Consider the following 27,643-nt stretch of genomic DNA (forward strand, 5'->3'; position numbering starts at 1 on the left):
CCGAGGGTGATTGACCGTCATTTTGAACTTCTTCCATTTTCTAATAATTGTGCCAACAGTTGTTGCCTTCTCACCAAGCTGCTTGCCTATTGTCCTGTAGCCTATCCCAGCCTTGTGCAGGTCTACAATTTTATCCCTGATGTCCTTACACAGCTCTCTGGTCTTGGCCATTGTGGAGAGGTTGGAGTCTGTTTGATTGAGTGTGTGGACAGGTGTCTTTTATACGGGTAACGAGTTCAAACAGGTGCAGTTAATACAGGTAATGAGTGGAGAACAGGAGGGCTTCTTAAAGAAAAACTAACAGGTCTGTGAGAGCCGGAATTCTTACTGGTTGGTAGGTGATCAAATACTTATGTCATGCAATAAAATGCTAATTAATTACTTAAAAATCATACAATGTGATTTTCTGGATTTTTGTTTTAGATTCCGTCTCTCACAGTTGAAGTGTACCTATGATAAAAATTACAGACCTCTACATGCTTTGTAAGTAGGAAAACCTGCAAAATTGGCAGTGTATCAAATACTTGTTCTCCCCACTGTATATATATATATACACACATACATACACATATACATATACACACATACACACACACACATACATACACATATACATATACACACTCTCTCTCTCTCTATAGGCTGTCTCATCGTTGTCGGTGATCAGGCCTACCACTGTTGTGTCGTCGGCAAACTTAATGATGGTGTTGGAGTCGTGCCTGGCCATGCAGTCATGGGTGAACAGAGAGTACAGGAGGGGACTGAGCACGCACCCCTGAGGGGCCCCCGTGTTGAGGATCAGTGTGGCAGATGTGTTGTTACCTACCCTTACCACCTGGGGGCGGCCCGTCAGGAAGTCCAGGATCCAGTTGCAGAGGGAGGTGTTTAGTCCCAGGATCCTTAGCTTAGTGATGAGCTTAGAGGGCACTATGGTGTTGAATGCAGAGCTGTAGTCGATGAATAGCATTCTCACGTAGGCGTTCCTCTTGTCCAGGTGGGAAAGGGCAGTGTGGAGTGCAATAGATATTGCATCATCTGTGGATCTGTTGGGGCGGTGTGCCTGTAGTGTGGTTTTCCACTTTAATTTTGAGGGTGACTCCAAATCCAGACCTCCATGGGTTGATAAATTTGATTTCCATTGATAATTTTGGTGTGATTTTGTTGTCAGCACATTCAACTATGTAAAGAAAAAAGTATTTAATAAGATTATTTCATTCATTCAGATCTAGGATGTGTTATTTTAGTGTTCCCTTTGTTTTTTTGAGCAGTGTATATTCCCCTTTATTACTTTCCAACCCCGCCACCCTTTCCCTACTTGGAGTAAACTAGTGAACAACAATGCTTAGGCCTCTACTTCCAGTTTATACTTACTATCTACATTTTATGGACACAGTCAATTTTACAATAATTACATTTTGTTTGTTCTTTCTCCTGAACTTCTTCTACTCTCAACCTCTCCGATCATTTTCATGATGTCCATCCGGTTTGCTTCTATATGCCATATCTTTCTAACTGTGCTCCTTCACAAAAGCTCCCAACCTACAACCAATACACTTATTATGGACACAGCGTGCCTACATTATTAGTTATCTTGTTATTGTTTGTTGTTAGTTGTTATTAGTCCCATCCTTCAATTCCATTCAACACCTCCCATCTATCTTTTAACACCATCCATATAGGATTTCTATTTGCCATATATATTTCAACTGTACTATGATGTCTTACAAAAGTTCTGAACCTTTCTATTCTCATTGTTTCTACAGATTGAGAATTGAAAATAATTTTTTTTGCTAATAGTATTATTATGTTGTTGATCGATTGACTATGACTTTTCAGATCACGCAGTAGTGCTATCTGCAGGGTTAGCTCCAGGTAAATATTGCAATCCTTTAGCCATTCCTGGACCTGTGTCCAAAAACAAGCTACAAATGGACAGTACCAAAACAAATGATCTAATGATTCTGTCTCTTCGCAGCAAAATCTGCAGAGCTGGGAAGATTGTATCCCCCATATAAATAACATTCTATTGGTAGCAAGAATTCTATATAATAATTTAAATTGAAAGATTCTAAGTTTTGAATCCGGTGTCGTTTTGCGTTTCAGTTCATAAACACTATGCCATGGGATCGGTACGTCAAAAATCTCTTCCCAACTATTTTGCAATCTATATAGGATGGCTGTCAATCCTTTGGTCCTTAAATTAAACTGATATACTTTTTTATTTATCAAAGTTTTCCTTAACCAATTATGTTCTTTAATGCAAGGCCGACAGATAAGTTCCTTACTTTCTCCCCCTTCCACTTTCCTCTTCCATTTTTTGCGGTAAGGCTGCAATTATTTGGTTGTAATTTTGTGTAGAGCAGACATTTCCATATGTTTTTGCTAGCTGCATGTGCGACATAACTCCACCAGTCCTACCGATGATATAATTTACAAAGATTATACCTTTTTAAAACATTTTGTCAAAAAAATGTTTTTTTGTCAATTAGTATATTTGAGTTTAACCACAATATTTTTTGCATTATTTGTTCTGTCGTTTCTGGAGGATTAAATTGAAATTGCAACCAACTTTCTATGGCTTGTTTTAGAAATAGTGATATCTGGGAGATGATTTCCTTTTCAAATAACTGAAAGTGAGTGGTTGTAATCTGAATAAAGGCCATTCTTGAACATTGGGTGAGACAATCTTACTAATTTGCTAGAGAACCAGTTCGGATTTAAGTATAACTTTTGTATGACTGAAGCTTTTAGTGATAGGTCTAATGCTTTAATATTTAATAATTTCTGTCCTCCGAATTCATATTCATTATATAAATAGGCCTGTTTAATTTTGTCTGGCTTGCCGTTCCAAATAAAATGGAATATTTTTTTCTCATATAATTTAAAAAACTGTTCGCTAGGCGTAGGCAAGACCATAAGCAAATAGGTAAACTGGGATAATACTAAAGAGCTAATCAGGGTGCTTTTTCCACAAATTGACAGGCACCCACCTTTCCATGGTAGCAAGATCTTATCTATTTTTGCTAACTTTCTATTATAATTTATTGAAGTGAGATCATTTATTTCCTTTGGGATATGTAGTCCGAGTATATCCACATCACCATCAGACCATTTTATTGGTAAACTACATGGTAATGTAAATTTTTTATTTTTTATTGATCCAATACGTAATATAGTACATTTGTCATAATTTGGTTGTAATCCAGAGAGGTTAGAAAATGTATCTAGATCCTCTATGAGGCTGTGGAGTGATTCTAGTTGTGGATTTAAAAGAAAACATGAATCATCAGCGTACAATGACACCTTTGTTTTTAAGACCTGGATTTCTAAATCCCTGATATTATTGTTGGATCTGATTTTAATAGCTAACATTTCGATGGCCATAATAAATAGATATGCCAATAGTGTACAAACTTGTTTCACTCCTCTTGACAGTTTAAAACTTTCTGAGAAATAGCCATTATTTACTATTTTACACCTGGGGTTACTATACATGATTTTGACTCATTTTATAAGAGATTCATCAAAATTGAAATGCTCCAGGCATTTATAAATAAACCCCAGTCGTACTTTATCAAATGCCTTTTCGAAGTCTGCTATAAATAGCAGGCCTGGTTTCTCCGATTTTCCATAATGTTCTATTGTTTCCAATACTTGCCTTATATTATCTCCAATGTATCTTCCATGTAAAAAACCTGTCTGATTAGAATGAATAATATCCGACAATACCTTTTTAATTCTATGCGCTATATATTTTGCTAGAATTTCTGCATCACAACACTGAAGTGTAAGGGGCCTCCAATTTTATAAATGGACTGGATCTTTATATTTTCCACTTGTATCCTGTTTCAGTAATAATGAGATCAGACCTTCTTCTTGAGTGTCAGATAAACTACAATTTACATAGGAGTGGTTAAAACATGCTAATAACGGTCCTCGACTGGTATGCCATCCAACCCTTGAGTTTTTCCGGCCTTAAAGTCTTTAATTGCATCCAGAAGTTCCTCCTCTGTAATTTCACCTTCACATGAGTCTTTCTGTATGGCTGTTAATTTTACATTATCAATAGAAAAAAAATCTCTACAATTAGCTTCAGTTAGAGGAGATGGAGGCGACTGAAACGAAAACATATGCTTATAGTACTTTGTTTCCTCCTTCAAAATATCATTTGGTGAATCATGGGTTACTCCATCAATTGTAACCAGTTTCATGAAATTATTTTTGGTAGCATTCCTATGTTGAAGATAAAAAAAATAATTTGGTGCATTTTTCCACATATTCCATCCAGTTTGCTTTATTTTTATAATATATTAAACTTGATCTTTCTTGAATAAGTTTCTCCATTTCTTTTTGTTTTTCCTCTAATTTATTCTGAGCCTCTATGTTACAGTTTTTATTGCCATCTATCTGTTCTGTTAGACTTTCTATTTCCTTTGTTAATATAAACTCTTTTGACCTAAATTGCTTTTGTTTTCGAGATGAGTACTGAATTGCATGGCCTCTAAAGGCACATTTAAAGGTGTCCCATACAATAAGGGGATTTGCTGTACCTATGTTATGTCGGAAAAAGTCAGTTATAAGTTCCTTTGTCCTAGTTAAAAATAAATTATTATCCAATAGGCTTTGATTAAATTTCCAATATCCTCGCCCATGTGGAAATTCAGTAAGAGTAATGTATATGCCAATTATATGATGGGCCGACCACATTCTGTCCCCTATCAACACTTTTTAAACTTTTGGTGCCAACGAGAATGAGATAAGAAAGAAGTCAAGACGACTAGCTTGATTGAGTCTCCGCCATGTATATCTCACTAGATCAGGATATTTAAGCCTCCATATATCTACTAGTTCTAATGTACAGTGGGGAAAAAAAGTATTTAGTCAGCCACCAATTGTGCAAGTTCTCCCACTTAAAAAGATGAGAGAGGCCTGTAATTTTCATCATAGGTACACGTCAACTATGACAGACAAATTGAGGGAAAAAAATCCAGAAAATCACATTGTAGGATTTTTAATGAATTTATTTGCAAATTATGGTGGAAAATAAGTATTTGGTCACGTACAAACAAGCAAGATTTCTGGCTCTCACAGACCTGTAACTTCTTCTTTAAGAGGCTCCTCTGTCCTCCACTCGTTACCTGTATTAATGGCACCTGTTTGAACTTGTTATCAGTATAAAAGACACCTGTCCACAACCTCAAACAGTCACACTCCAAACTCCACTATGGCCAAGACCAAAGAGCTGTCAAAGGACACCAGAAACAAAATTGTAGACCTGCACCAGGCTGGGAAGACGGAATCTGCAATAGGTAAGCAGCTTGGTTTGAAGAAATCAACTGTGGGAGCAATTATTAGGAAATGGAAGACATACAAGACCACTGATAATCTCCCTCGATCTGGGGCTCCACGCAAGATCTCACCCCGTGGGGTCAAAATGATCACAAGAACGGTGAGCAAAAATCCCAGAACCACACGGGGGGACCTAGTGAATGACCTGCAGAGAGCTGGGACCAAAGTAACAAAGCCTACCATCAGTAACACACTACGCCGCCAGGGACTCAAATCCTGCAGTGCCAGACGTGTCCCCCTGCTTAAGCCAGTACATGTCCATGCCCGTCTGAGGTTTGCTAGAGTGCATTTGGATGATCCAGAAGAGGATTGGGAGAATGTCATATGGTCAGATGAAACCAAAATATAACTTTTTGGTAAAAACTCAACTCGTCGTGTTTGGAGGACAAAGAATGCTGAGTTGCATCCAAAGAACACCATACCTACTGTGAAGCATGGGGGTGGAAACATCATGCTTTGGGGCTGTTTTTCTGCAAAGGGACCAGGACGACTGATCCGTGTAAAGGAAAGAATGAATGGGGCCATGTATCGTGAGATTTTGAGTGAAAACCTCCTTCCATCAGCAAGGGCATTGAAGATGAAATGTGGCTGGGTCTTTCAGCATGACAATGATCCCAAACACACCGCCTGGGCAACGAAGGAGTGGCTTCGTAAGAAGCATTTCAAGGTCCTGGAGTGGCCTAGCCAGTCTCCAGATCTCAACCCCATAGAAAATCTTTGGAGGGAGTTGAAAGTCTGTGTTGCCCAGCGACAGCCCCAAAACATCACTTCTCTAGAGGAGATCTGCATGGAGGAATGGGCCAAAATACCAGCAACAGTGTGTGAAAACCTTGTGAAGACTTACAGAAAACGTTTGACCTGTGTCATTGCCAACAAAGGGTATATAACAAAGTATTGAGAAACTTTTGTTATTGACCAAATACTTATTTTCCACCATAATTTGCAAATAAATTCATTAAAAATCCTACAATGTGATTTTCTGGATTTTTTTTCTCATTTTGTCTGTCATAGTTGACGTGTACCTATGATGAAAATTACAGGCCTCTCTCATATTTTTAAGTGGGAGAACTTGCACAATTGGTGGCTGACTAAATACTTTTTTTCCCCACTGTATCCATGACATTCACGATTTCCTTAAGAGCATGTGGGTGATTGTTTGCTCGTCCTAATATTTCTATATTTCTTAATTCCATTCCTTTACTTTGTGTAAATATATATTTACACTCCAGACTCCGACATTGCTCGTCATAATATTTATATATTTTTTAATTCAATTATTGTACTTTTTAGATATGTGTGTATTGTTGTGTATTGTTAGATATTATATATATACTGTATATACTGTATGTGTACAAGAACAGCAGAAGGAGAAGTTATATGGTTATACTACTCTGTCTTGTGGCCCAGGGGGCGAGTGTCAGTGACCGAGCACTGATTCAATTACTCTTTCACCAGGGAGCATATGTCCGCTGTTTAAAAAGGGCCACTCAGTCGATAAGTAATCTCCTCTGTAGCCTGGTCAGCCCAAACAGACTGTCACGCGGGCCCTGCTTATACTGAACTGAACTGCTCCAGAGGGCCCCTGTACTTACAGCAAGGCCCCCTATGGATGGGGAAACTATGCTTAGGACTGGTAGTGAGAATAAATGGGTCTACTCTACAGTTGTATACAAAATAAGTGTGTAATATATTCTACAAGAGTAGTATGGGATGTTTTCTGCCCTGAAGGAGCTTGTTGTATAACAGAGAGGAAGGCAGAAATACTTGCTGCATTTGACGCAGAAGGGTGCACCACCTGTTCCCTTAGCTTGTCCTCACATCACAGCAAAAACAAGCTCTATTTCTGTTTTAGTACTGTGTAATTGGTTGGGCCTTGCCCCAATACCGTACTGAAGGTAGAGTGTAAACAAACTCCCTGTAGAATGTACACCTTTGAACCTGTCCTTGTTTAACAAACGTCCTCCTCAGAGATGGCATTGGGAATAACTCAATGCCAGCCAGACAGGGTGCTATAGCACCTCAACACCTGTCACTACCCAAATGGAACGGAGCAGTCGTTTTTTTAAAAGTCCCTCTCTATGGACTTCAGAGATGAATGGCTGCCTCTGTCGTTTGCCCCCATGGAGGGAGGGAGGGAGGGACGAAGGGAGGTGGTTTAACAGCAGGGATAATTCTCCTTGGCGGGGATCCCTGAGTTGGCCTACTGTATGTTATCTGGCTATGCACCATGCCATAGACAAGATATGCTTATAAGTCCCATGCCATTATTTTATACTATATGATTTTATAGTAAGATATACAATTAGTTTAGATTTAGAATGACCCATTATTAAATAGGCAGGAACAGGGTCAAGACAAAAAATACATGTCATCCGTATGACCTCGATTAGTGAATGGAGGCCACTTTCCAGCCTGTACGTTTTTTCACTCATGTTGGGTAGGCTGCTCCGGTTATTTCGCTGTGTGACAGGTGATATTCCGCCCAAACTCTGCATGCCATGGGCTCTCCAACCCTGTTCCTGCAGCTACCCAGTGCTCTGCATGCCATGGGCTCTCCAACCCTGTTCCTGCAGCTACCCAGTGCTTAATTTGGGAAACCAAGTGAAATCTGTTCGGGAACATTGACAGTAACATGTTTTAACAACAAAACATATTTCATTAAACTGTTGACAGCCCCTCTCTCTGCGCGCTCAATAAAGGAAGCAGAAGGGTGCACCACCTGTTCACTTAGCTTGTCCTCACATCACAGCAAAAACAAGCTCTATTTCTGTTTTAGTACTGTGTAATTGGTTGGGCCTTGCCCCAATACCGTACTGAAGGTAGAGTGTAAACGGATCAGTGTAAAAGGATCATCTCACCCCTGAGATGATCCTCAGCATGATGGACCGGTGATCTAGCCCACACAGACAGCTCAAGGACTTCCCCCTTCTCTCAACATTTCCCTTCAAGTCCACCCTCTTCATATGATCTGCCATATTACAAACCACTCCGCTTTACTCTTTATTTTCATAATTTGTTTTTAACAAATCTGTGTTTCTTTTCACTCTCAAACCCACATCCTTCCATGCATTCACTGTAACAGTTTAAGTTCCAATTGCTTTGGTCTGGGGCGGCAGGTAGCTTAGTGGGTAAGAGCGTTGTGCCAGTAACCGAAAGGTCGCTGGTTCTAATCCCCGAGCCGACTAGGTGAAAAATCTGTCGATGTGCCCTTAAGGCACTTAACCCTAATTGCTCCTGTAAGTCGCTCTGGATAAGAGCGTCTGCTAAATGACTAAAATGTAAAAATGTAAAGGATTGAAGGATAAAGAGGAGATGGAAAGGTAATGTGTCAGCCTATTAATTATGGAAATATTTTTAAAAATGTCCTATTACATTTTAGTCATTTAGCAGATGATCTTATTTACATTTACATTATTTAGCAGACACTCTTATCCAGAGCGACTTACAGGAGCAATTAGTGTTAAGTGCCTTGCTCAAGGGCACATCAACAGATTTTTCACCTAGTTGGCTCAGGGATTAGAACCAGCGACCTTTCGGTTACTGGCACAACGCTCTTAACCACTAAGCTACCTGCCGCCTCTTATCCAGAGCGACTTACAGTTAGTGAGTGCATACATTATATTCCTTTATTTTTTTCATACTGGCCCCCTGTGGGCATCGAACCCACAACCCTGGTGTTGCAAACGCCATGCTCTACCAACTGAGCTACATCCCTGCCGGCCATTCCCTCCCCTACCAATTGTGCGCCGTCCCATGGGTCTTCCGGTCGTGGCCGGCTACGACAGAGCCTGGATTTGAACCAGGATCTCTAATGGACAGCCTTAGACCACTGCGCCACTCGGGAGGCAGGGTATTAATAGGCTATTCAAAACCAAACACAAATTAATTATACTTGTAGGCTAACTCTGAATTTGTTTAGGCTAGACCAATTATGTACCAAAGATAACTTAAATCAGTATTTTTTTAAATGTTTTTCTGCCATGTGTAATATGCGGTAAGCTATGTATTGTATAATGGCACTATCATTATTTTAATAATGTTTTTTTCCTGGGCTTGGGCTCATATATAGGCCTATGCTTATGCAAACTCCAATTTGCATGAGTGTTTTGAATTAATCATCACCTTAGAAAGCGCTGTCCATTTCGTTGTGTTAGGCTTTGAAACAACATCCAACACGACCATGTTTTCCACTCAGTTTCAACCTGCTGTTGAAATTCTTTCTTCAAATTGATCAATCACAGTGAGGTGAGTTTTAAAAGCATGATACTGTTTTGATGATAAGTGTTTGATGTTATTTTCGATTGCATTTACATTGAAGTCAGAGTGGTTAGAGGGCCAATAGAGCCCTGAGTACCAGGCCATTAGAGGGCCAATAGAGCCCTGAGTACCAGGCAATTAGAGGGCCAATAGAGCCCTGAGTACCAGGCCATTAGAGGGCCAATAGAGCCCTGAGTACCAGGCCATTAGAGGGCCAATAGAGCCCTGAGTACCAGGCCATTAGAGGGCCAATAGAGCCCTGAGTACCAGGCCATTAGAGGGCCAATAGAGCCCTGAGTACCAGGCCATTAGAGGGCCAATAGAGCCCTGAGTACCAGGCCATTAGAGGGCCAATAGAGCCCTGAGTACCAGGCCATTAGAGGGCCAATAGAGCCCTGAGTACCAGGCCATTAGAGGGCCAATAGAGCCCTGAGTACCAGGCCATTAGAGGGCCAATAGAGCCCTGAGTACCAGGCCATTAGAGGGACAATAGAGCCCTGAGTACCAGGCCATTAGAGGGCCAATAGAGCCCTGAGTACCAGGCAATTAGAGGGCCAATAGAGCCCTGAGTACCAGGCAATTAAAGGGCCAATAGAGCCCTGAGTACCAGGCCATTAGAGGGCCAATAGAGCCCTGAGTACCAGGCCATTAGAGGGCCAATAGAGCCCTGAGTACCAGGCCATTAGAGGGCCAATAGAGCCCTGAGTACCAGGCCATTAGAGGGCCAATAGAGCCGTGAGTACCAGGCCATTAGAGGGCCAATAGAGCCCTGAGTACCAGGCCATTAGAGGGCCAATAGAGCCCTGAGTACCAGGCCATTAGAGGGCCAATAGAGCCCTGAGTACCAGGCCATTAGAGGGCCAATAGAGCCCTGAGTACCAGGCCATTAGAGGGCCAATAGAGCCCTGAGTACCAGGCCATTAGAGGGCCAATAGAGCCCTGAGTACCAGGCCATTAGAGGGCCAATAGAGCCCTGAGTACCAGGCCATTAGAGGGCCAATAGAGCCCTGAGTACCAGGCCATTAGAGGGCCAATAGAGCCCTGAGTACCAGGCCATTAGAGGGACAATAGAGCCCTGAGTACCAGGCCATTAGAGGGCCAATAGAGCCCTGAGTACCAGGCCATTAGAGGGCCAATAGAGCCCTGAGTACCAGGCCATTAGAGGGCCAATAGAGCCCTGAGTACCAGGCCATTAGGACCTGATGGTTAGAGGGCCAATAGAGCCCTGAGTACCAGGCCATTAGAGGGACAATAGAGCCCTGAGTACCAGGCCATTAGAGGGCCAATAGAGCCCTGAGTACCAGGCCATTAGTGGGCCAATAGAGCCCTGAGTACCAGGCCATTAGAGGGCCAATAGAGCCCTGAGTACCAGGCCATTAGAGGGCCAATAGAGCCCTGAGTACCAGGCCATTAGAGGGCCAATAGAGCCCTGAGTACCAGGCCATTAGAGGGCCAATAGAGCCCTGAGTACCAGGCCATTAGAGGGCCAATAGAGCCCTGAGTACCAGGCCATTAGAGGGCCAATAGAGCCCTGAGTACCAGGCCATTAGTGGGCCAATAGAGCCCTGAGTACCAGGCCATTAGGACCTGATGGTTAGAGGGCCAATAGAGCCCTGAGTACCAGGCCATTAGTGTCCTGATGGTCGTTAGTGAGTTGGGTACTACCAACTCATGTCCAGAGTGTATAAGAGGAGATTACCGTGACTCAACGATCACGTGGAATTTGACTGTTGTCACCGCAACAGCCATAGAAGAGAGTATTCCCAAGGGGCATTGCAGCAGTCACAACCAGCATACATACCAACTAATCAACATGCAGATAAAGAGTTATGATATAAGGAGTTATCATTATGGACTATAGTGCCATAATAAATGGATGGCTTACTCATCGCAAGGCAGTTAAAAGTTTACAGTCGGAGGGGTAACTGGGGTAACAGGGCTAACAGGGGTAACAGGGTAACAGGGTAACGGGGTACAAGGGTAACGGGGTAACAGGGTAAAAGGGTAACGGGGTAACAGGGTAACAGGGTAACGGGGTAACAGGGTAACAGGGTAACAGGGTAACGGGGTAACAGGGTAACAGGGTAACGGGGTAACAGGGTAACATGGTAACAGGGTAACAGGGTTAACAGGGGTAATGGAGTAACAGGGTAACAGGGTAACAGGGTTAACAGGGTAACAGGGTAACAGGGTTAACAGGAGTAATGGAGTAACAGGGTAACAGGGACACAGGGGTAACAGGGTAACAGGGTAACAGGGGTAACAGGGTAACAGGGGTAACAGGGTAACAGGGTAACAGGGTAACAGGGTAACAGGGGTAACAGGGGTAACAGGGTAACGGGGTTATCAGGGGTAACAGGGTAACGGGGTAACAGGGGAAATGGAGAAACAGGGTAACAGGGGTAACAGGGTAACGGGGTAAAAGGGTAACGGGGTAACAGGGTAACAGGGTAACGGGGTAACAGGGTAACGGGGTAACAGGGTTAACATGGGTAACAGGGTAACGGGGTAACAGGGTAACAGGGGTAATGGAGTAACAGGGTAACAGGGTAACAGGGTAACGGGGTAACAGGGTAACATGGTAAAAGGGTAACGGGGTAACAGGGTAACGGGGTAACAGGGTTAACAGGGGTAACAGGGTAACGGGGTAACAGGGTAACAGGGTAACGGGGTAACGGGGTAACAGGGTAAAAGGGTAACGGGGTAACAGGGTAACGGGGTAACGGGGTAACAGGGTAACGGGGTAACAGGGTTAACAGGGGTAACAGGGTAACGGGGTAACAGGGTAACAGGGTAACAGGGTTAACAGGGGTAATGGAGTAACAGGGTAACAGGGTAACGGGGTAACAGGGTAACAGGGTAAAAGGGTAACGGGGTAACAGGGTAACAGGGGTAACAGGGTAACAGGGGTAACAGGGTAACAGGGTTAACAGGGCAACAGGGTTAACAGGGGTAATGGAGTAACAGGGTAACAGGGTAACAGGGTAACGGGGTAACAGGGTAACAGGGTAACGGGGTAACAGGGTAACAGGGTAACGGGGTAACAGGGTAACAGGGTAACGGGGTAACAGGGTAACAGGGTTAACAGGGGTAACAGGGTAACGGGGTAACAGGGTAACAGGGTAACAGGGTAACAGGGTTAACAGGGGTAATGGAGAAACAGGGTAACAGGGTAACAGGGTAACAGGGTAACAGGGTAACAGGGTAACAGGTGTGTAGTGTAGTGTGGTGTAGTGTACTGTAGTAGTAGTCTGGTTGAGTGAGGAGGCTGGACACTGATGATGAAGGTCAAGGGGATGGATGATCAGATGGCTTCAGCCCCACACGAAAACAGTAACAACCACTATCTATCTGGCAGCAGTCAGATCCACTACCTGACATACAGTACATGGATGTTATCATTACTGTATGGCAATGCATTGGTATGCGAGTGGTGGAGTGATCGCTGGTTGCTAGGGATGACTGACATACTGTAGATCTTTGTACTTGCTGGTTGCTAGGATGACTGACACAGATTATTGGTCACTGTGATCCACTTCGCAAAATTGCATTGCCGATACATGTACATGTCAGCCACTTAACGGTGTAACAATACAGAACACCTTGAGATTGTTCCAGCTTGCTAACTGATACCCGATCACTAGACCATCAGATTCCACATTCACGCCCGTCAACCCATTGATTCTACCTGTCATATGATATATGAACCCACAGTAGATGTTAGTGAATCGGGTCCTGTCTCTCCTCTCCTCTCCATCTCTGTCTCTGCCTTACACCCACGCAGTTCCTATCTCTCCAATTCGTCAAGGTCCTTGTCACTGTGTGAAGGTCACTGTTCTACGGTTACAGATTCAAGGAGGGGAGGGGCAACCGGACTATGGATAGAGAGGGAGGGGGTGGGGTGGGGGTGTCCGGGCATTGGATAAGGGGAGGGGAGGGAGGGGAGTGACCAGAGAGGATACAGGTATAGGAGGGCTAGGGTAAGATAATAGATCAGTATAGAGGTAAGATAATAGATCAGTATAGAGGTAAGATAATAGATCAGTATAGAGGTAAGATAATAGATCAGTATAGAGGTAAGATAATAGATCAGTATAGAGGTAAGATAATAGATCAGTATAGAGGTAAGATAATAGATCAGTATAGAGGTAAGATAATAGATCAGTATAGAGGTAAGATAATAGATCAGTATAGAGGTAAGATAATAGATCAGTATAGAGGTAAGATAATAGATCAGTATAGAGGTAAGATAATAGATCAGTATAGAGGTAAGATATTAGATCAGTATAGAGGGGTAAGATAATAGATCAGTATAGAGGTAAGATAATAGATCAGTATAGAGGTAAGATAATAGATCAGTATAGAGGTAAGATAATAGATCAGTATAGAGGGGTAAGATAATAGATCAGTATAGAGGTAAGATAATAGATCAGTATAGAGGTAAGATAATAGATCAGTATAGAGGTAAGATAATAGATCAGTATAGAGGTAAGATAATAGATCAGTATAGAGGTAAGATAATAGATCAGTATAGAGGGGTAAGATAATAGATCAGTATAGAGGTAAGATAATAGATCAGTATAGAGGTAAGATAATAGATCAGTATAGAGGTAAGATAATAGATCAGTATAGAGGTAAGATAATAGATCAGTATAGAGGTAAGATAATAGATCAGTATAGAGGTAAGATAATAGATCAGTATAGAGGTAAGATAATAGATCAGTATAGAGGTAAGATAATAGATCAGTATAGAGGTAAGATAATAGATCAGTATAGAGGGGTAAGATAATAGATCAGTATAGAGGGGTAAGATAATAGATCAGTATAGAGGTAAGATAATAGATCAGTATAGAGGTAAGATAATAGATCAGTATAGAGGTAAGATAATAGATCAGTATAGAGATAAGATAATAGATCAGTATATAGGTAAGATAATAGATCAGTATAGAGGTAAGATAAGAGTGTATTAGTGGATCTGCACTGTTAGCCAACTTGCTGACTTGGAAACCTGACTTTGCTTTTGAAGCAGAAATCTTTCTGTTCCTGACATTATAGAGCGCTAGCCCAGATCACTGAATCAAAGCACATGGAATCATGTCAGATGTCGAGAGAGAGAGAGAGAGAGAGAGAGAGAGAGAGAGAGAGAGAGAGAGAGAGAGAGAGAGAGAGAGAGAGAGAGAGAGAGAGACACTCCTCCCCCTAACCTCTTTATCCCTCCCTCCCTCCATCTATCCATTCTGTTTATTTTACCTGAGGGAAATGCATGGTGAATTTATGAGAGGCCAGAGTGATGGACTCAGAGTAATGGATCTAGACGTTATTAATTCATTGATTTGTCAATGTCAATATTAGCAGTAGCACAATCTTACTAACATAATCATCATACAAGAAACCTGCCTGGAGTACAAAGCACATTGCCATTTCCAGCGCTGAATTTGCTCGGTGAAAGCTATTGTCAGACATAGCAGTGTTACCTTAAAGTAGAACCTTGCCAGAGCAAAGAATGACAGAGGCTCTTTACTCCTAATGTAATCATCCTGACAGTCCCCTTCAAGGTGACAATGATTCAATTTTAGAGAGAACTCCAAAACACAGTCCTCAGGAAGACTGGGCCAATCCCTCTCTTAATCTGAGAACAATGTTAATTGTAGAGAGCTAGAGTGTAGGGATTAGGAATACAGCCAAATAGTCAAATGTTTTGTAATTAATCACTAACAGCCCAATCCACACTGAGCACATTACACACATGATGTGGTTGCCACAGCTCCCAAAGAGCAATATATTTTTGCTACATAGTTGAGTAATGTTTCGGTAACACACATACAGTTTAGTAAGCCTTCTTCCTTCCTGACAGAGATAGAACAGCAACACCCTGGTCACCCTGTCACTGTAGATGGATTGGCATTAAGACTGATGATCAAACACACGATCTCGCAAGAGCTAAATGAGTTATTGAACAGGAGGCGAATGATAGGAGAGGCCTGGGTGACTGGGTGACTGGGGAGAGGACTGGGTGACTGGGGAGAGGACTGGGTGACTGGGGAGAGGACTGGGTGACTGGGGAGAGGACTGGGTGACTGGGGAGAGGACTGGGTGACTGGGGAGAGGACTGGGTGACTGGGGAGAGGACTGGGTGACTGGGGAGAGGACTGGGTGACTGGGGAGAGGACTGGGTGACTGGGGAGAGGACTGGGTGACTGGGGAGAGGACTGGGTGACTGGGGAGAGGACTGGGTGACTGGGGAGAAGACTGGGTGACTGGGGAGAGGACTGGGTGACTGGGGAGAGGACTGGGTGACTGGGGAGAGGACTGGGTGACTGGGGAGAGGACTGGGTGACTGGGGAGAGGACTGGGTGACTGGGGAGAGGACTGGCAGACATTGTGGCTCTACAGAGACCCACCGTCACAGAGACCAAAGAACAGCACTATCAAAACAAACAAATGACTTGTCCTGTAACGTAACTCAGGTATTCATGAATGGGGTCATATGAACAGGCAGGCTTCACCCGTTTTTCCTGGTCTGAAAGTGTGTTTGATCATGTGTGTGTGTGTGTGTGTGTGTGTGTGTGTGTGTGTGTTGTTGTTGTGTGTGTGTGCACTAGTCTCTTACCTGATTGCATGTGCTGATGTCCACTCCACCCTTCAGGTACTCCAGAACCTTGTCGAGGTTCCCTGCCCTCGCCGCTCGCAGGAAGCTGGTGTTGCTGTCCGACTGGAGAAGAACACACAGAAATAAATAGGTTAGAACAACATTAGAACAACATGATGGCAACGTCAGGACAACGTCAGAACTCAGCACAACGCCTCATAGCGTTGAAATAAGTAACTTCCCATGACTTCTAGAACAGATAGAAATGGCTACGGTGATAATACATTAGCACTTGTTTGAGTAACGTTCAATATATCCCAACCTGCACACGGCAACAGCCCCTGAGGCTCAAAAACAAACACACCCAGTGGCAGTGTCACATCACAAATTTTCTGCTGCCATCAACACCTGCACTGAATCAGTATTTTCCCATCGGCGTGTAATAGTGTTTAATCAGAAACAGGGGAATAGTGTTTAATGTAACACAGGGGAATGGTGTATAATGTAACACAGTGGAATAGGGTACACAGCCCATCTGTAATTAGCCCACCCAACTACCTCATCCCCATATTGTTATTTACATTGTTATTTATTTTGCTCATTTGCACCCCAGTATCTCTATTTGCACATAATCTTCTGCACATCTATCACTCCAGTGTTAATACTAAATTGTAATTATTTTGCAATATGGCCTATTTATTGCCTTACCTCCATAACTACATTTGCACACACTGTATATATATTTTCTATTGTGTTATTGACTGTACGTTTTGTTTTGTTTATTCCATATGTAACTCTGTGTTGTTGTTGTTTTTATCGCACTGCTTTGCTTTAACTTGGCCAGGTCGCAGTTGTAAATGAGAACTTGTTCTCAACTGGCTTACCTGGTTAAATAAAGGTGAAAAAAAATAAAATAATAATAATAATAATGTAACACAGGGGAATAGTGTTTAATGTAACACAGTGGAATAGTGTTTAATGTAACACAGGGGAATAGTGTATAATGAGACACAAGGGAATAGTGTTTAATCAGACACAGGGGAATAGTGTTTAATGTAACACAGGGAAATAGGGTTTAATCAGACACAGGGGAATAGTGTTTAATGTAACACAGGGGAATAGTGTATAATGAGACACAGTGGAATAGTGTTTAATGTAACACAGGGGAATAGTGTATAATGTAACACAGGGGGATAGTGTATAATGAGACACAGGGGAATAGTGTTTAATGTTACACAGGGGAATACAACCAGGACATGTCCTCTACTTTTCTTAACTGAAGCAGACTAAGTTGGAGATGGACCAAGCAGAGCAGCAGTGAGTCAGCATTGTCCTCTCTCTACCTTCCGTTCCTCAGCACTACCTGGTTCACACATACAGAAAACAGTACTGCAGAATCACAGCTTCCTCTCTCCTCTGTGACTCGGAGGCAGAAAGTAGTCCCGCTCCATGACAACCAGCCTGTGCTGCTAACTGGGAACCTTATTGAATTAGCGTCGTGGCTAGCAAGGCTAGCTATCTCCCAGAGACACTCAGTGAGAGTGACAGGGCCAGAGATCGTTCCAGCACGCTGCAGAGCTCAACCCAAACCCAGACTGAGGATATGTCCCCTACTCTGTCCCATCTTGTCACTCACTTACACTGCAGTGCAGACATTATCTGTCTCTACTGTATAGGCTACCGATAATGAGAAAGATTCTTCCTGGGGCTATATGAACGCTAGTTTTGTTCTGCTTTAACCTGCAGCAGAAGCAGCAGCCTCTTCTGTGTCTGGATGCTGCAGAGAACTGCCCTGAATCATTCAGACCTGACACAACAATCCACATTCAGACCTGACACAACAATCCACATTCAGACCTGACACAACAATCCACATTCAGACCCGACACAACAATCCACATTCAAACCTGACACAACAATCCACATTCAGACCTGACACAACAATCCACATTCAAACCTGACATAACAATCCACATTCAGACCTGACACAACAATCCACATTCAGACATGACACAACAATCCACATTCAGACCTGACACAACAATCCACATTCAGACCTGACACAACAATCCACATTCAAACCTGACATAACAATCCACATTCAGACCTGACACAACAATCCACATTCAGACCTGACACAACAATCCACATTCAAACCTGACATAACAATCCACATTCAGACCTGACACAACAATCCACATTCAGACCTGACACAACAATCCACATTCAGACCTGACACAACAATCCACATTCAGACCTGACACAACAATCCACATTCAGACCTGACACAACAATCCACATTCAGACATGACACAACAATCCATATTCAGACCTGTAGAAGGGGCTGAAGAAAGGCTGAAGTTTGGCTTGGTCCCTAAGACCCTCACAAACTTTTACAGATGCACAATTGAGAGCATCCTGTCGGGCTGTATCACCACCTGGTACGGCAACTGCACCGCCCGCAACCGCAGGGCTATCCAGAGGGTGGTGCGATCTGCCCAACTCATCACCGGGGGCACACTGCCTGCCCTCCAGGATACCTACAGCACCCAATGTCACAGGAAAGCCAAAAAGATCATCAAGGACATCAACCACCCGAGCCACGGCCTGTTCACCCCGCTATCATCCAGAAGGCGAGATCAGTTCAGGTGCATCAAAGCTGGGACCGAGAGACTGAAAAACAGCTTCAAACCACCTATGGATATCAAAGAAGGGAAGTGTGGTCATCTCACTATGCACGTGTACACTGACTGAAAGACAGTGTCAGCATTGTACCCAGCTACAGTCCACAATGGCACCCTTTTCCCTACAGAACAGAGGGGCAGAAAAGCCAGATAACATCCCCAGTCAGATTCTTAGCTGCCGAATCACATTATTCAAGGTATCTTTTAATCATCCCGGTGCAGTCTGTGTGTTGCCATAGCGTCATTTTGGTCAGCACAGCCCTTAAACAAACAGTTTGTTTTACTCAGAGCTCTTAACATTCGGAAGAAAAGAAAACGCCAGATTGTTCCAAAAACTACCTACAGAAATTGTTTTGTGGTAAGCCCATAGAAACGCAGTAAAACAGACGGTGTAGATACAGGCAAGTGCTTTGAAAAGGGCATCTATTGTTCGAGAGAAGAAAGGGTGTTTTATGGCTTTGTGTGTGACTGAACACTCCTACGAGGCGGCGAGATGGAGAAAGGAAGAACAGAGAGAGAGAAAGGAAGAACAGAGAAGGAGAAAGGAAGAACAGAGAGGGAGGAAGATGGTAATGTACTCAATCAGATATGAAGGTATTTGGTATTGTGCTCAATCATAAGCCGATGAATAACAAGGGAATGCATGAGAACTAATAGAAGATCCACTGAGTGGAAATCCCATTTAAACTTATACGAGCTAGCCTGGTTGCCAGGTCTGTTTCTGTTTAGCCTTCATCTCCCTATCTGGCAACCTAGTCTACAAAACAAGCGCTATAACCAAAATTTGACCTTAACACAACCCAAACATTCTCTAATGTCATCTAGCCAGTACACGTCAGTCTAGACGTCTATATCACTGGGTGCTTTAACCTAACCTGTGATGCGTAACATCACATTACCCACCATGTCATTTCAGCTCCAAAAGCCTTCCCAAACTGAGATCGCATAAAACATTAATTTACACAGAGAGTACTTCTCTCTCTTCATCAGTGTAGTACTGTGTAGAGGATTTATAAATAATGCAAATATTATATCCCATGACGACCTGTTGTAAACATCCTGGCCCCTTCCCGTTACTAGGGAGCCTCTCTCGGTAACCATGACAACAGGGTATCTCGTTCGGTAGACATGCAGCTCTTCAATCTCTGACTACTTGTAGAGCATTCCCTCTCTCTCTCTCTCTCTCTCTCTCTCTCTCTCTCTCTCTCTCTCTCTCTCTCTCTCTCTCTCTCTCTCTCTCTCTCTCTCTCTCTCTCTCTCTCTCTCTCTCTCTCTCTCTCTCTCTCTCTCTCTCTCTCTCTCTGAGTGTAGGATAGCAGGATGTTGAGGTGTTGTCGTGAAGACAGAGAAGTAGCTATGGGTTTGTTGTAACAAGGTTGAGGACCTCATGTGTGATACAGACGTACCTAGGTCCTAACCTGGCCCCTTCTACTAAAGATAGAACATCTCAGCCGGGTGTGTGTGTGTGTGTGTGTGTGTGTGTGTGTGTGTGTGTGTGTGTGTGTGTGTCACTGTACTGCCCAGAGCCACAATCACCACAGCCAAGCTTGATTGAATGGTCGCCCACAGCAACACAGATGTCACATATCCCTTAGAGAACCCTCCTAACATGCATCAAGTGCTCTGCAGACTCCTATAGGAACTTTATCATTCACACACATGCACGCACACGCACACACACACACACACACACACATTCACACACATACACACATACACACACAGGGCAACTGTGTCCTTGTCCTTTGCTGGTTTTAAACACCACACTCCAATGGAACAACACGTTCTATTCCTGGATATCATGACAGTCTGTAATAACAACAGACGACAGTGTTTACTGGGTATCTGTTGTACACAGCAACCATGTCACACCACTGTGGTGCCTAGGACTGGGAGACTGGCGGCAACCTTAACTGTTTGTGTTCGTGTGTGCGTGCGTGTACCCACGCGGACGTGTGTGTGGGTGTCTGTGTGACATTAAACCCTCCCTTGGCCTGGTATGCATAGCCACTATATGCCCAGACTTAAATACAGTATGTGTTGATTATGTCATTACAGTCAACTGGACTGCAGGATCCATGGAGCATAGCTTTTTTAAAAATCCTTAAGAGTCTATTGAAGCACCCGTGCGTCATTCTAAGTAACTCTCAATCCACCGCATCTACCTATGTCGGCCTTCCGCATCTGCGGTGGAAGGTGGCCGAGCTACAGTGATGTTTGTCAGACCATGAGACATCTAAAAAATGTGTCTTCCCACAGTGTAAAGGGGAGACTCTCACAAGTGTCACGGGACTCGTCTGAAGGTAACCCATACAAATAAATGGAAGTATGGAGGCAATAAGAGGTTTTAAATGTGTCCAAGGAAACTAAAATATTTCCAGAGCCTACTTATATCTCCTAGATATAGGACATGCACTTCAAAACCTTATTCCTTATGATACATTTTTTGACTGTCTTATTTTGCCATTTAGGAATGTGTTATTCAATGTGTTTCTATTGGCTATAGTAATAAAGGCCTTTTATTGTATTTTTGTAATAAAAAAAAAAAGTATATACCTAAAGGGCTCCTAAAATGTTAAATCAAATAACTAACTGTTAGCTTAGTTACCACCCTGCCACGTTAATTCTCCTAACCTGTGATTGGTTAATCCTGGGAGTCCCCCTCATTAGTAATCAGCGTCATCAACATCAGCTGGGCCAGGCCTATCTGGGCCAATGCCAAAACAGGATATAGCTGGCCACCAGCTCCTCTCAGCCAACCACGACTCTCCCTGATGACACATTAGCATATAGTTAATTAGCACTAGGCCCATGTTCGTTACGGACGCTAAATTTAGACCTACTCTAAATTCACAATTAGAGGCTAATGTCTTTCACTGAGGCTTGACAGATCGAGAAAATATAGTGTGTCGCTGACCGATTTAACCGTGAAAAATACTGTAGGAGAGTGTCTAAAGTCAACACTGTTTAATCAAAAGCACAAGATTACGGTGGCTTGCAGGGTTAGCAAAGCCTTGCTGTAGTGCACCACTGAAGGAATAAACCACAGCTTCTGATGAAAAATGTCATGACGCTAGCTAATGCGAGGCCGATGATAAGAGAACACCTTGTACAGGGTGAAGAGCAGAAAAAAAAACATAACATTGTGCACTAGATATTCCACAGTCCACTTAGTGACAAAGAGAGTGAGAGCTGAATGCCAGGGGTGGGAGGTCAGGGGTTGAGTTGAAGGCATGCTCTTAGCTAACACCACCAGCTGTTTGGAATAGTCCACCTTTTAAAAGACAGTAGGGGTCCTCATATCAGATAGAACAGACCTTAGCTGCCAGAGTGGCTAACTGTGACAGGAACACTGAAAGAGTACAAACACACACTCACACGTGCCACACACCTACTACACACCACAGTATATTTCTGCAGGCCATTTACAATTCATTTGCATTCCAATACAGCATTCAAAATGTCTGCTCATGAAAATGGGATGATACTGGCCGCCCTTTGGGGATTAAGACGCATTATAAAAGACACACAATGTGCTATAAACACACACGCACACACACTCCATGGTTATACTCATACTCCTCTAAGTCACACCATTCTCCGTCTCTCACTAGGCAGGGTGTGAGGGTGTAAACGGAGTGTACGAGGAGACTCCAGGGGAATGGCCTGGTCATTGCTCTGGGAATGGACTGACGTTTAGAGGAGTGGAGTATTGAACACAACACAACTGCAGCTAGCACAGAGTAGGACGTTATACTGTACTGTAGGGAGGGATTCATTACTGTTTAGTCATGAAAATACCCAGCTGTTCATGGGATTGGTCTCTCTCTCTCTGTCTCTCTCTCTCTGTCTCTCTCTGTCTCTCTCTCTCTCTCTCTCTCTCTCTCTCTCTCTCTCTCTCTCTCTCTCTCTCTCTCTCTCTCTCTCTCTCTCTCTCTCTCTCTCTCTCTCTCTCTCTCCATCCCCTGTCACCCAGGTAATGATGCTGAGCTGGTATAAAGTCACTACAGGTTGCTAAGAGTCTCTAGGTCACCTGGGTCACAACGTCCTCACAGACAGCCCTGCCTAATTACAGACAGATCTGGTAGCGCTCGTCTTACACCTGTGTCTGCTTCAAATGATCCACTTCGTATGACACAGCTGCCTAGACTTATCTGACCTGGCTTTGCTGTCGAACACTCTGTCCACACCGCTTTGATGTGGCGAAGCCTTTGAGCACAGAAAAGGTGTGATGACCCCCCCCCCCCAGGGGAAGATGAGTTGAAGTACACTATACCCTGCCTCAGTATAATGGAGGGGAGATTATCACCATATAAATAAAAGGATAGTCATGGGTTTTACCTGGGGGGTTACTGAGAAGAAGAACAAAAAGCTATTTTGAAAGAGCTCCGGTACAAAGAAGACAAGCAAGAGACTGGAGACCACAGGCAGGGATGACATGGAATTTCACACTCACAGAGCATCACAGTTCCTCCAATTCTTCAAACACACCTCAGAAATGTTATTCCTAAGCTCTCTGTCTGTGTCCCCCCAAGTCTTACCGGTATTGGGGGTTCAGGCTCAGGCTCAGGATGGTGTTCAAAGCAATAGTAGTCTGACTCTGGTAGAGCCTGGTCCACATTGGGTTGACTCCCATCGGCTTTCAAACTCTTCTCCGCCTCACAAACCTTACACATTGCTGCGTTGCCCATGGCAACCACTAGTCACAATCCCTGGCATCAGCAAATGTAAACAAACCAACAAAAGTGGGTAAAGTTTCTCCACTAGTTCCACTTACGATCCAGTCGTCCGGTGTCCCCCCACCGTCCGGTGTCCTCCCCCCATAAATCCTGTAATGTTTTGTGTAGTCCTCTGTGTCACAGCGTTGGATATTGATTGGGTGAAGCTGGGCGGCAGAACCGGGCAGAGCCAGAACTTTTTATTGAATTGATCTGTCTCTCTCAGAGTTAATGATATGCAATTCATTCACCCCCACATCCACCATTGTGTTTGTTCATTCACCCCCACATCCACCATAGTGTTTGATCTCAGCTGAGAGAGGCCTAGTTAGGTTTTTGTTGGATCTACTGTGAACTCGCCCATTTGAGATGCCACAGTTTACGCAGCTGCATTACAAAATTAATGTGTGTGTGTTAGTCTATGTCTGTGTGTGTGTGTGTGTGTATATATATGTGTGTGTGTGTGTGTGTGTGTGTGTTAGTCTGTCTGTGCATGTGTGTATGTCTGTGTGTGTGTGTTAGTCTGTCTCTGTGTGTGTGTGTGTGTATATATATATATATATACAGTGTGTGTGTGTATATATATATATATATACAGTGTGTGTGTGTGTGTGTGTGTGTATATGTACAGTGTGTATGTGTCAACATACAGACATATGCACGAGTGCATGTCCCCCATGTACAGGCCAGTTATCCTGTGTGTGTGTGTCAGTACAGTGTGTGATCATACCATCACAGAGGTACAGGCGCCCATTCTCTCTGTGGTCTTTTTAAAATACTGAACACAAAAACTAACAATACCCTCCCTGTTTCAAAATATGAAAATAGTTATCCGTCACTGGAACATGTTAGCCCATGCAGCGAGCAAACACTTAATTGTGAAGAACTACACAACCGCGTCCAGCTCAGAGGTGAAAAAGGAGGAAAGCTATTGTCTAAGAATTAATGAATAAATGAAATACTTTCAGAACTCTTACTGCATGGCAATTATCAAACTCAGACGTCTGGAGGGATATTGTGTAAATGTGTGAAGAGAGGGCAATTAAATTGTTTCAAGTATTTCCAACAAACTGAGAAATGATTTAACAAAATGAGCTACTCAAACCAGAAGTACAACCTTCTTCAAAAGCTTCTTCAGAGTCTGTTTCTGCAGAGTTACCCCATCCTCTATAAAAACATGAACATGATAAAACCATCAAGGATGTGAAAATTCCATTAACTTTCCTAAAATTCCCAGGTTTTCCCACAAATCCTGGTTAGAAAATTCCATTAACTTTCCTAAAATTCCCAGGTTTTCCCACAAATCCTGGTTGGAAAATTCCATTAACTTTCCTAAAATTCCCAGGTTTTCCCACAAATCCTGGTTGGAAAATGTTGCAAATCCTATTCCCTTCCCGAAAGGAAGCATTGAATTCCCCTTTTCTCTTATCAACCTCCTCATCCCATCTCCACAATCCCACAACACACTTCACTGTAGGTTAGATACACCACTGTAACTTGTGTAGACACAAGTCATGTAGAGACTAAGACCTTTCATTGAAAATGGCAAGTATAATCGAATAACAATCCACTAGCCCATTTAACCTTATCCTCCAGGTAATTTACTCATGTCTCCTTGAATTGTGTTTTTAATCCTTGCATGACTGCATCGTCTGCCAAAAAACACATCCTATTAGTTCTCCCAATGGGAATCATGTTAATATGGTGTATCAGGGATCCAGACCCCACCCCTAAGCACATGTATCACAACAGATAGGAACCAAACAATCCCACTAACCCAGTCACTTAGTGACCCCCTATCCTGGTTTGCAACCCCCCCCCCCCCCCCCCCACACTGCTTAATGTCAACCACCTACCCCCCTAACCGTACCTCCCACCTCTGGAGCCTCCATCTAAAACAGATTTCGTTTCAAGTTTTCCCAACGCTGCAGCGTAGATTAATGTGTAATCCTATGGGCGGAGCAGACAACGACTAGCTTTAATCTGTGGTAAACCATATGGTTGCAGGAGGGAGGTGTTTTACAGTAGCACTCAAAGAGGCTGCTGGGAATGCTGTAGTCCTGTCACTGTGATATGTGACATAAACGGAGTGATGTAGTCTTTAATGGCTACAAATCTTATCGCCCAATTAGAGCCGCATTAGCAGATGGGTGGGTGTGGTCGGGGGAAAAAAGCACCTCTTCCATTGTAGCTTTCTAGAAGGGAATGAGCAAGACAATCAATATTCTTATTGGACATAGTCTGGCTACTGAGCAAACAGATCAATGAATGCCAAACTGGAGATTCTGCGCAGTGGGGAGTAGTGTACTCTGATGCCCCGAAGAAGAAACACTGATGTAATATTGAACATGTTTGTATGTGGTATGTTTCCGCATGGCTTTGTATACATTAGTTTCACTCAGACACACTTGACATACATACATCTTCTCCCTGCCCTGGGCTCAAAAATAAAATCAGGCTATCCCTATTGAATCGGGTAATGTAATTTCAAAAGACTATGGAAATCAAATTAATAATAGAAGTCAGTGGTCCATGTTGCCAAGGAAACACGGGCAGCTGGGTTGCTCAGTTGTTGAGAGGACATTTTCCCTCTGAAACCATACCATCATAGATACACTGCATCTTTGACAGGTGCCATTTCTATTGGAAATGGTCAAATGACATGTTATCCTACATGTTATCTTGACTTGACTGTAGTATCCGTGTATCTAACTGTTCTGCGTAACTGCTGCTGAACTTGTCATGCAGGGCTCTGCTTAAATAAAGGTTAAATAAAAATGTGTTTCTGACAGATTGACAATCAGACCTACAGCGTTGCCTGGACCGACCTAGCGTAGGCTACGTGTTGAAGTGCACAGTGCCATACCATATACGGCTTAACGTTTAGTACTGCTGTTACCATGGCAGCCAGATTGTAGCCAGGCCGACTGGCCAGAGGCTGGGCCAGCTGTTGGGGATTTAGGGTTGATTTGGTTCAGCGGCTTAACCAACCGCTTCCCCCTTCACTGAGACCCCTTTCAACCGTTTTCCGAAACTGGCAAAATTCAAGTGTGCCTCCCCCTCTATCTCTCTGTTCATCTCTCTGAATCACATCCACCACAGTATTCCTGTAACCATCCACCACAGTACTCCTGGAACCATCCACCACAGTACTTCTGGAATCATCTACCACAGTACTTCTGGAACCAGCCACCACAGTACTCCTGGAACCATCCACCACAGTACTACTGGAACCATCCACCACAGTACTCCTGGAACCATCTACCACAGTCCTCCTGGAACCATCCACCACAGTACTCCTGGAACCATCTACCACAGTACTACTGGAACCATCCACCACAGTACTCCTGGAACCATCTACCACAGTACTCCTGGAACCATCCACCACAGTACTCCTGGAACCATCCACCACAGTACTCCTGGAACCATCCACCACAGTACTCCTGGAACCATCCACCACAGTACTCCTGGAACCATCTACCACAGTCCTCCTGGAACCATCCACCACAGTACTCCTGGAACCTCTCATTCAACCTTCAATGTATGCATCATACATCCAGACGTCAGTGAGGACGTCAATTGGGGCAGAGACAGGGTCAGTCCAGTACAGGGTCAAAGGGAATGGAGAACGGCAGAAACTGAGAGAAAACTGTCAGGCTAATCCTGATATGCATTCAATGCTATAATGTGCTGAACCCAACTCCTCAAATACCCAATTCAGTCAAAACAAAAACATGAAGGATTTTCCAGACTAAACCAATCTGAAACCCAATCACTCACTCATGACAACATCAAAGAGGCCTCTGAACACAAACCTAAACACTGAAGAGAAATAGTACCTAAACACTGAAGACAAACATCACTCACCCTTCTCATGGTCTCAAAAACGGTGAATCCTGAATCAACCGCCAGCCATGTAGTGTGCATCCCCTTCACCTGAACCCCCCAACAAGAGCTACCCTTCCCTCCGACCCAAGGTCTCTGCAGCTTAAAACAGTGTGGAGTCCAACTGTGTGATGATACTCCCTGGTGTGTGGACCAATAGT

The 27,643-nt window shown here is 43.5% G+C and overlaps 1 protein-coding gene across 1 annotated transcript in view; it reads right to left on the reverse strand.

The window, feature by feature from the left end:
* Positions 1 to 27,643, reverse strand: part of LOC311132601 (ankyrin-2-like) — a gene marked incomplete at both ends in the record, with an annotated part of 131,786 nt that overhangs the window by 92,760 nt on the left and 11,383 nt on the right. The window contains 1 exon segment of the mRNA XM_084165852.1: positions 16,217 to 16,318. Within this exon segment, the coding sequence (XP_084021978.1) occupies positions 16,217 to 16,318 (102 nt within the window).

The sequence above is a fragment of the Coregonus lavaretus genome (genome assembly GCF_964263955.1).
Source record: "Coregonus lavaretus genome assembly, chromosome: 7".
NCBI classification, from domain to species: Eukaryota; Metazoa; Chordata; class Actinopteri; order Salmoniformes; family Salmonidae; genus Coregonus; species Coregonus lavaretus.